Here is an 11025-nt window from a genome sequence, read left to right on the forward strand (position 1 = left end):
GACGTGAAATTTGTCAAATTGCAAAGTGGCTTACAAACCTATATGTAGAGTGTGATCCTGTTTTTCTTTTGGTTGGGGGCGGGGAGAGGGGTTTATATACAAAGTCGGGAAAGCAGGATAGATTCTAAATAGTGATGCTGGCTAGCTGTGTGGCAGATTTATGGGTGATCATATGTATTTTCACATTTCCCCATTTCAGTGCACGTTACTGTTTGTTTGATAAGAAGAGACAATAATGTTAGCTTTCTTTTTTTGTGAGAAATCAATAGGGTTCCAACAAGTAGGTCCTTTGACAGGTCATGAGGTGGAGAGAAAGCCAACATCCTCCTCTCCTGATTATGTTTTGGAATTTCTCCAGATGAATACCCGGAGGATCAAGGAAACAAGAAGCCAACCAGCTCATTTGGAGCCTCCCAGAAAGAGAAAAAAAGTTCAGACATGTTTCCTTCTGCTAATTCAGGTGACACATCATTCCAAGATTGACGGTGACATTGCTCAGACCACCCTGGACATCACGAACACCAGCTGCAGGCTGGACATGCATCAGAAGACACTGGCCGAGCTGGACAAGGAAGTGAAAAAAGTCAACGACCTCATCACAAACAGTGAAAATGAAATCTCCAGGCGCGCAATCCTGATTGAGAGAAAGCAAGGCCTCATCAACTTTTTGAACAAGCAGCTGGAGCAGATGATTTCTGAACTCGGGGTAAGACCCCAGGGCCGGGAGAGGCCGCTCGGGTTGATATCTATGCCTGGCCATTTCAGGAACTTCTTATGTTCAGAAACGAACTCACGTAGGACACACGCGTTCCTGTCCCGCCGATCTTACAGGTGAAGCGCATGTGTCTGTGCAGAATGCTCTGACTCAGGGGCTGTCTGCAGACCTTCTCTGTTGGGCCAGATAGTCAGTATTTCAGGTGTTACAGGCCAGATGGTCTCTGTTGCAACCCCTCACCCCAGCGGCTATGAGGAGGAGCCACAGGCAGTACGTAAACAGACAGGTGTGGCTGTGTGCAGTAGAACCTAACTTAGGGTCCCTGAAGTTTGAATTCCATATAACTTCCGCCTGGCACAAAATTCTCTTCTGATTTTCTGTGCGGCCCACGGGCTATGCGAAGACAGGCAGCGGGCGGGATCTCACCCACTGACTGCAGCTCTGAGTGAAGTGGTCTGATGAGTTTGGGGCTTGAAGTCCTACAGATTATCCAGGTATCGCTGACCTGAGGAACCCACCAACAGTTTCAAGTCCCAGAGCAGAATGGGCAGCTGGGGGCACACTCTTAGGTAGACCTCGACACCAGAGTGCGGTCTCAGAGCTGCAACCTGAGTGGATTCCAAGGGAGTAAAGACCCTAACCCATGACAGTGTGCTGTTAGAAGACAATTTGCAAAGCCCCTTTGGGTGACAGAGGCCCTGCTGCCCCTGCCCCAAGACTGGGGCATGGTGGGGCCCGGCCAGTGGAGGGAGGGGAAGGGGTCACAGACCCCCAGACCCATATCTCCCACAGCAGGTCAGGCCATATGGCCTGGGCCCTCAGGGGAGGGGACCCAATGACAGGGTCCCTGGTCCCTCTGAGTAAAGACCCCCTACTCGTCGTACAGACACATGATCTCAGGGGTCCCCAACCTCGGCAGCCCACCCGGATTTAGAGGCTCATTGTGCTTTCTGGTGAACATCACTTTCAGGGGGAAGAAGTGGGGCCCCTGGAGCTGGAGATCAAGAGGCTGACCAAGCTGATCGAGGAGCACAACGCCGGCGTGACGCAGGCCCAGGTGACCTGGCTCCGACTGCAGCAGGAGATGGTGACGGTCACGCAGGAGCGCGAGGAGCACCTGGCCTCCCTGGACATGTCCAAGAAGGACATCCACATCCTGGAGCAGAAGAAACTACGGATAGAAAGTGAGCTCCCCTGCCCAGCCCCCTCCACAGCACCTGCTGTGGTGTCCCGGTCCCACCTGGTCCCACCTGGTCAGCCCAGCCCTGCAGCCCCACAGGAAGTGCTGCCTGGTGTCCAGGGCCCACTCGGCCTGAACGCATCATGCCCACTTCTCCCCGGAGGTCCTGCCGCCTGCTGCTCCTGCCCTTGGGCCACCCAAACCCCCCTGTTGGTGGTCAGGGTCGTTGCTTTCCGGCCCTGCCCCTGAGCTTGGCTGGTCTTTCCTAGGGGCTTGGTGTCTGAGCGCCAACCCTGTTCCCTTCGGCCTCCTCTGGCTGGGCGGGGGTGCCCAAAGGTCGGCGGGGCCGTAGGGCGCTCTGGGCACAGACCCGGATCACTACCCCCAGGGGCCACCCCCGACCCCCGGCCGCCCTCCCCGCAGACAAGATCGACCAGGAGAAGAAGGAGCAGAAGCAGATCGAGCGGCACATGAGGGACCTGGACAGCGACCTGAAGAAGCTCAACGTGCTGATGAACCAGAACCGATGCAGCGCCGAGGAGCTGCAGCAGGGCAACCTGGCCACCGAGGGCGAGTTCGTGCACGCGCTCAAGGTGGGCTCCACCTTGAGCTCCCGCCCGCGGTGGACAGGCAGGGGGCGGGGCGGGGGAACAGGTGTGCGCCGCCCTCAGCCCCACCCTCAGCCGCCCCCTCCCCATGCAGGCCTCGGAGCGAGAGACCATCGAAATGCAGGAGAAGCTGAACGAGCTCAGGGAGGAGAAGGCTGCCGTGCTCAACAGCCTGGTGGAGGCGGAGTGAGTGCCGGGCGCCTCTGGTCCCAGGGTCGCTGCCCCACGGAGCCGTGGGAGGCCACCGTCCACGTAAACCGGCCCGGGAGGTGGGGGCGGCTCTGGGACCCGAGGGGGATCCCGGGGAAGAGTGGGGTTCTTGTCTCCTGCGCTCAGGGCAGCCCTCCCACCAAACCCATGATCGTGGTCGCTGGGAACAGAGTGGCTTCCTTTGGGACAGACTTTTTAAAAACTGTATGATCTTTCTGGTGCCTGATTGTAAGAGTAATCCAGACCCAACGGTAAGCATTTTAAACCGTAACACTATGTGCAGAGTAGAAAGGAGAATCACACTTAATCCAACCCTCTTACTTTACCATTTTCTCTGTGTATTTCTTTCATTTTTTTTTTTAAACAAAAATGAGATTGGTCTCTATGTCCCCCTTTGAAGTAACCTTATAGTTTTCTGTGGATGTCCTTCCCCGTTGGTGCACGTAGACCTGTATCTCCAGTTGCAAGGGCTCCTGAGCGGGTACTGTACGCATGCACCCTGATTGGTGCCATGTGATTGCCAAGGGGCTGAGTGTCAAAGGGATCATCCCCTCCCTGTGGTTTGACAGAATCTACACATAACACCACCTGGAGCTTGCAGAGGATCTTAGTCCCCCCCAGGCTGCTACAACGGAACACCACAGACTGGGGCTTATAAACAATAAACAGGAATTTATTGCTCACAGTTCTGGAGGCTGGAAGTCTGAGATCAGGGTGCCTACATGGTCGTGTAAGGGCTCTCTTCTGGGTTGCAGACTCCTTGCTGTGTCCTCACAGGGTGGCAGGAGAGGGGGAGATCTGTGGGGTGTCTTTCATGAGGGCACTAATCCCATTCATGGGGGTTCCACCCTCATGACCTCATCACCATCCCAAGACTTGGCGTAAGGATTCCAACATGTGGATTTTGGGGGGTGGGGACACAAACATTCAGACCACAGGGGGTGGGGGGCATGTGTCTTTGCTAACACTTTAATAGCTTTCAGGCTCTTCGTCTATCTAGGCTTTTGACTTCTTCTTATATCAACTTCTATCACTTATATTTGCTTTTCTCAGTTTCTCCTAAAGTTACATATCTGTTTTCTCCTCCGCTCCCCCCCGGCCCCCCAGTGAGGGTGGTGGGCACTGGGGTTGAGTTCACCTTCTGGTCCCAGAATGGTAACATTTGTTTCTATTTAAACCCTTGCCTAGGTGCCTGCAAATTAACCAGGCCACCTGCTAGGCGAGGGCGCCCCTCATGGACAGGAAGGCGAGGGTCTCCCATAGCCCATTACAGACACTGCGCCTTGTGCTCGGAGCCCGCCCCAGGCACAGCACACAGCGCTCACCGAAGCATCAGAAAGAAAACCCCTTCGTTCTCCAGCTCTTACACTGCCTCTCCTTCCCTTAAAGACACCAGATCATGCTTTGGGACAAAAAAATCCAACTGGCAAAAGAGATGCGCGCCTCAGTGGATTCCGAGACGGGCCAGACAGAGATCCGGGCCATGAAGGCCGAGATCCACAGGATGAAGGTGGGTGGGAGGAGGGAGGTGTGGGGAGCCTGGGAGCTCGGGGTCCTGGGAGGAAACCACTCAGGCACAGCAGCCTGCAGCCCAAGCACAAGGAAACTCGCTGTTCCCCTTGCCGACCTCCTGCATCAGAGCCTGTGCAATTCTTGTTCTTACTGCACCGAAATGATTACAGGACACACAGCTGTCTGCACAGTATTCATGAACTACTATTTTACCCTCAGTCTGTGCAAGCAATGCACTCCAGTATTTTTAAACGCTGGCTGTGACACGCCCCCCCACCCCCCAATCTCATGACCCATTTGTGAGATGTATCCCACCGTTGGACCAGAAAGACTCTCACTCAGTAAAAGGGTTCAAGGAACACACCCACCTTTTCCTTCCGAGCCATGTTTTCTCTCTACTGTCATCTTTAGCTGGATTTCATTCCCTTGAGAAAAGGCTGGTAATTAAATCACAGGCTGTCACTGAGCCAAAGGTTCAGGGCCTTAAGGATACAAATGAGAGCAGGTAATAAAAACAAATGTGACATCACTTTTACAATTACGTGGTTAATAATAACCCCGCTAGCTATTGAGTCCAGAGGAATTCTGATCAAATGCATCTACTGCTGATAAGTTTTTAAAAAAACACTCCATTTAACTGACTTTTCAAACCGCAGAAGCTGCAGCAGGTCAAACCCTCTACCACAGAGCTTACACCCACACAGGCACGTGCACACACACACACACACATACATGGACGGATGGGGCTACCGCCCCATTCCCTCCTAGTTGTGGTTTTGTTTTGTTTTGTTTTCCTTAACAAAAATAGTACATATAATTCAGCAACTTATTTTTTTAAAAAGTAATACAGACATTATCTTTAACAGTTGCAGATTATACTATGGATATAACAGAATTTAATGAAACATTCCTAGGTTGATGTGAAGATTCAGATTGTTTCCAGTTTGTTGTTTTGTCACTATAAACAATTGTTACAATGATATCCTTGTGGAAATCAGTGACCATATTTGTTTTCGTGGGTCTGTTTCTGGGCCCTCTGCTGTGTCCACTGATCCAAGAGCCCAAATCCACACGGTCTTGATTTCTGTGGCTCTGTCCAATGTGATTCCCCCAACATTGTTCTTTTTTACAAAATTTGTCTATTCAATATCTTTTTCCTTTCCAAAAACATTGAAAATCAGCCTGTCAGTTTCTACAAAAGTTCCTGCGGGGATCACGATTGGGATTTGAGGCTACAGATCAATTTAGAGAGAATTGACACCTTAGCATTGCTGAGTTTTCCAGCCCATGAGCAGGTGTATCTGTCTCCCCATTTACTTGGTCTTGTTTGATTTCCCTTGTTAGTGTTTTTGTCTTCAGCATTCGGGTCTTGCATATGTTTTGTTAGATTTATACCTAAGTGTTTCGTGTTTTCTGGTGCTATTGTAAATGGTACTTTCTAAAATTTTCAAATTCCAGTTTCTCATTGTCAAGGTACAGAAATACAATGGACTTTTGTACATTGACTTTGTTCCTGTGATTTTGCTAAAGTCACTCATTTGTTTATCGGTCTATAATATTTGACAACCCACTGCATGAAAAGGGGTTTCTCAGTGGATTTGCATTGCTGGTTTACACGTGGGGGACTGAGCACACGCGTGTGCCTGTGTGTATATGTGTGTGTGTGTTTTGGCGTTTCCTCCTCGGGAGGTTGCCTGTTTATATCTTTGCCTGATTTTCCTGTTTCTTATTTCTTAGCAATTTTTAGGACCTCCTTGTATATTGGGGTTAATAACCCCTGTCTTTAATACCTATTCTAAACGTTACCTCTGGTCTACTGCTTGCCTTTACACATTTTTTTTATGGTCTCTTTCCGCTCAGAATGTGTTTAGTGTTTAGTTGTGTATCAGTCTTTTCCTGTATGGCTCCTGGGTCTCCTGTACTGTTAAGAAGGTTCCCCAACTCGAGGTTACACACACAGATTCCTGAGTTTTTTCAATTGTTTGCACATACTTAGATCTTGAAGCCACCTGGAATTTGTTTGGGGGTATGTTGTGAATAGGGGTCCATCTCTGTTTTCTCTCTGCTGGGGAGTGAGTTATGCCAGCAGCATGTATCAGATGATCTGTGCTTCTCTCACTGATTTGAACGGCCACGTTGATCACATAGATGGAGATGAGGATGCCATCCTTGTCCTGCATCTCTGCTCTGCTGTGACAGTTATTCTGACGGGCTCGCGCCAGCGCAGAGCATTTGGTTACTGTCACTCTTGCTCTGTTTTAAACCTCGTGGGCTAGGCGTCCCACCACCACTCCTAACTTAACTTGGGGATTCCTGCCTGTCTATCCTTTTGTTATTTTGAATCAACTTTATTGAGGAACAACTTACATGCAGTAACATGAACTTATTTTAAATGTCCAGTGCACACGTATGCAGCCACCACCCCGTGGAGACGTAGAGCACGTCCACCCCTGCAGAAAGCTCCCTGGCGCCCCTCGCGGCCCGGCTCCCACCACGACCCAGCCCCCAGCCCCAGGCCCCATAGGCCCTTCACGCCACCGTCTCACAAAGCCACTGTGCGTTTTTCCTGATGAGGAAATTAACCTTGGTGCAATACAGTTAACCAAACTACAAATTCTAACCAGAGTTCACCGTTTTTTTTGGCTAATGTCCTTCTTCTGCTCCAGGACCCAACCCCGGGCCACATCTTGTCCTCATGTCGCCCCACCTGCCCTGGTCTCTGACGGTTTCTCAGTGTTGCCCTGTTTGCCTGGTGTTCTTTACATGGACCTTAAATCACTCTGACCGGTTGACTAAGCCCCCAGGTTCCTTTCTCCCCTGGGGACATCACCCTTGTGGGTTCCCTGATGGTTCAGTTGGATGTGGTGGGAGGTCCCTCCGCCCTGTGCACCCAGGTCAAGCACGGCCAACTGCTGAAGCAGCAGGAGAAGATGATCTGGGACATGGAGCTGGCTGTCGCCCGCAGAGAGACCATCTCCACCCGGGCCGAGGGGCAGTGCAAGAGGGACAAGAATCTGCTCACCCGCACAGACTTCCACCACAAGCAGACCGAGCTGAGACGGAAGATCAGGGACATTCACAAGGTAGGGGAGCCGAGCGACTGGGAAGGGGCCATGCTGCGGGCCACCTGGCCACAGGCGCTCAGCCTGTGTCACCAGCCCCGCTGGCAGGCGTGCAGACATCACTGGCCAGGGCCATATTTCTGATGTACTTTCCCCAGCCTGGGCTGCGATTTCACTCTGTCCTTCCTGCCTGCTTCTTGGTGGGTCCCTCCCTGCCCCACCTGCCTCACCGCCTCTTCTTCTTCCCCTCATTCCCAGAGCTATGGTCACAGCTGCTGTGTCAGGGCTGTTTTAGGAGACAGAGAAGTGACAGTGGGGGCTGGGGGGATGGAAGGAGCTCGGGTGCAGAATCAGACAAGCTGCTTTCTTCTGTGCTGGGGACAAAAGCCTGAGCCTCACACCCCACGTGCTGGTTCTGGGTCAAGGTACAGTGGGTGCCAGATCAGTAGGTGTTTCCCGAGTGCCCCTAACGTCCTGCTCTGATAGGGGCTCTCTTTGGGAGTTTGTCTTGGGTTTAACAGAAGATCTATATAGGGAGGGTGCAGCTTAGGACTGGAGGCGGCCCTATTTCTCCACCTTCCTGCCTAACAGAAATGGCATCAGGGAAGTATGGAGTGCTGGTGAAGGGCACGAGTCCCTGTGTCACTGACCCCAAGTGGGTGCTGGGGATGGGCCAGTGGGAACGTGGAGGGCACCCACTCGAGCCCATGTCCCCATCCACCAGGCCACATCGACTGAGCATGTGGTGTGTGCCCTGCCCTGAGCGGGGACCAGCTGTATGGCCCCAGTGCCCCCTCCTTTTGTGATCACCAGGCTGGGCTCTGGGCTCAGACTTCCCTCAGCCCCTGCTGACCAGCTGTGTGGCCTCAGTGTGTATAGAAACCTTCCATGCCTGAATTTCCTCGTCTGCCAGTGGAGATAGGAGCAGTGACCCCTCCCTGAGAGGCAAGGGTTACATGAGACAGAAAGCGGCCTCGGAGCCCCACCGTGGGTCCCAGCCCTGCTCTTCCACTCATGGCTCAGGCACGTTGTCCGACCTCTCTGTACCTCTGTTTACTGACCTGTGAAATGGGTCCTCACCTCGTGGCATCACCCAGAGGACTGAATGGAGAATGTTGGAATAGCCCCTGTAGGGGGAGTCCTGTATGACGGAAGGTAGCCGAAAATGACAGACTTGATCCAACTGCTCATTTGGATGTTACTGGAGGCGCAGAGGGGCCTTTTCTGGGCCTGGTTTGTGCATTTCTCTGTCGCGTTGGCCTCTCCTGGCGTCCATCCCTCTCGACCCCTCGTGGCTCCCCAGGGGCCTCCTCTGCCCAGCTTGGTGACGGACTCCTCTCCGCCCCACCCCACAGAGGGTCCGGCCAGGGCTCCCTTGCTGGCCTCCCCACCCCCAATACTCTCCTGCACCCCCTCTTTGGGAATCCTCCTGGATCATGTGCATAGAGGGTCCTGGGGGTCCTCCCAGCCTGACTCTGCTCTGTCAGTTGAATAACCGGTGGGCAGGGTTCCAGGATGCTCCTGTCTAACCCCCCAGGCCACCGAGGAGTGCACCCAAACCATCCTAGAACTGGAAGAAACTCAAAAATCCGTGAGCGACTCCCTCCTGGAGAAACAGGAGCAGCTGTCAAGGATGCAGGCCAAGGCCGACGAGCTCGAAGCTGACCTGTACCAGCTGGCAGCCCTCAAGCGACAGGTAGGCAAGTCCCCAGGGCCACCAGGGCCACAGGAACCCAGCAGCAAGGCCCGTTCCGGCCCAGCTAAGCCCAGGCTGATCACAGCACTGCCTACTGCTGTCGTCCACCTCATGTTTCCCATGAAGTCTCCATGGGCCGGCACTGTCCTGGGTGCCAGGGCAACAGACTAGAATAGAAAAGGTGACAATCCCTGCCCTCCTTCTGAGGGCGGGAGGGCAGGTGATAAACAAAACTAATAAGAAAAAAAATACCATATATCTGATGGTGATATAGATACTCCGGAGAAACAGGGAGCAGAGACGGAGCATCGGGTGGATGGGGGCTGCACTTGTAAGTAGGGTGGTCTGAGATGGCCACACAGGGGAAGCAACATTGGAGTCAAGACTTGCAGGGAGCAAGGGAGTGAGCACGCCCAGGTAGGGGGGCAGCCAGGTACAGCAGGAGCTGGAGACTGCCCAAGGGCCCCTGGGCTTGCACAGCTTGGGGGTGCACCACTATGACTATGGGCTTCTCTCTCAGGGAGGGGGTTGGGGGTGGGGAGGAGTAACTTGGGGTTATCGGGATCGCTTGGCTCTGATGTTGAGTATGGAATGGGAGGGCCAAGAGTGGACACGGGAACCTGTTTGAGGCCATCATGGTACTTAAGGAGGATGGGGATGCACGGAACAGGGGTAGGCTGGGGCTAGTGCGAAGCCGTCAGATTCTGCATATAATTTCAAAGTCGCCCCAGTGGGATTTCCTGCTGGATTGGATGTGGTGGTGTGAGCAGAAGAGAGGGGTCAAGCAGGGCTGCAGGGTTTGGGGCCTGACCAGCTGAGATGGGAGTGGTGGGCGCCGGGCCTGGCACCTGGCAGGTTGGACGGCGGGTGAGGGAGGGTTCAGGCTCCACCCCATGCGTGTCAGCCTCTTTGCCTGGATCTGGAGACTCGGCGCCCTCAGCTGTTCGTTCCTACAAAGTTCTCCTCTGGCATGTCCTTGAGTTGGAGTTCGTGCCAGCCCAGTGGGTGTCCTCTTTTTAACGTGCATAGCCTGACACGGGGTCTCTTGTCCCACCCAAGAACCTTTCCACGCTCGTGGCCCTGCAGTCACGCCTCAAGCACCTGCAGGCCGTGAAGGACGGGCGGTACAGCTTCCTGCTCCGCAATAAGCAATCACTGCTGGCAGAGCTCAAGCGGCTGGACGACCGCCTGGCCAGCATCAGCACCATCCTCCACCACGTGAAGGACGAGTACCCCCAGTTCCAGGAGGCCCTGCTCAAGGTCAGCCGGTCCATCAGCAACAGGCTGGAGTCATCCGGGCCCTAGAGAGTGCCCTACCCCAAGGAGGAGATCAGTTTTGTGTATCATCAGGGACTTCAAATCTTTCTACCCTCAGAGACACCAGTTAAGAGAAACAGACAGGCCAGCACTGTAGGAATTTTTTTTTTTTTTTACCCACCCAGCAGTTTAAACCAAGTCAAATGCCAGCGTTTCCAGTTGCATTTCGGTGAGTCTTCCGCTTGCAAAGGCAGCGTCAGTGAACGCGAACCCGTATTCCCACATTGGGCTTACTCCTCCAAGTAAAACTGGAAACCCAGGTCTCTGCTCCTGCCCCCACTCCCAGCTTGGGTTAAATCCAGATTCCCAGCTTACAGGAGCAAGTCCAGGGGGATGTGAACCCCTGGCTGCGTCTGGAAGCCTGATGCCTGAGATAAGACCACACAGGTGCATGAACACAGACCTCCTTGTCTGCCGCCTTGTCCCGCCCCCTCCTCCAGCCAGGGCTCCTCCCCCCACACTGATTCCTGAGCCCCTGCTACCTATGCCTCCTCTGCAGTTTAAAGGGAAAATGTTCTACAAAGTAATTTTAAACTTTCAGCAGAAAAATAAAACTTTTTTTCTGAATATGAGAGAAAATTGTATTTATTCTAAAACATTTCAGAAATGCAAAACCCACAAAGAAGCGAGGAAGCCCTCAATCCTGCTCTGACACCGCTGCGCCGGGCTTTCTGTGCCTGGTTCCACCTGACAAGGTCACAGGGTCCGGCTTTTGTATGTCGTTT

At 53.3% G+C, this 11025-nt stretch overlaps 1 protein-coding gene across 1 annotated transcript in view; it reads left to right on the plus strand.

Moving 5' to 3' along the window:
- CCDC40 (coiled-coil domain 40 molecular ruler complex subunit) overlaps nucleotides 1-10407 on the plus strand; it is a 41760-nt gene extending 31353 nt beyond the window's left edge. The window contains exons 13-20 of the mRNA XM_068530843.1: nucleotides 461-706; nucleotides 1686-1899; nucleotides 2319-2488; nucleotides 2598-2689; nucleotides 4103-4223; nucleotides 7120-7308; nucleotides 8825-8983; nucleotides 10043-10407. Of these exons, the coding sequence (XP_068386944.1) occupies nucleotides 461-706; nucleotides 1686-1899; nucleotides 2319-2488; nucleotides 2598-2689; nucleotides 4103-4223; nucleotides 7120-7308; nucleotides 8825-8983; nucleotides 10043-10288 (1437 nt within the window). The 3' untranslated portion in view covers nucleotides 10289-10407. The remainder of the gene's footprint in view (nucleotides 1-460; nucleotides 707-1685; nucleotides 1900-2318; nucleotides 2489-2597; nucleotides 2690-4102; nucleotides 4224-7119; nucleotides 7309-8824; nucleotides 8984-10042) is intronic.
- The last annotated feature ends 618 nt before the right edge of the window (nucleotides 10408-11025 follow it).

The sequence above is a fragment of the Eschrichtius robustus genome, chromosome 20 (genome assembly GCF_028021215.1).
Source record: "Eschrichtius robustus isolate mEscRob2 chromosome 20, mEscRob2.pri, whole genome shotgun sequence".
Classification (NCBI taxonomy): Eukaryota; Metazoa; Chordata; class Mammalia; order Artiodactyla; family Eschrichtiidae; genus Eschrichtius; species Eschrichtius robustus.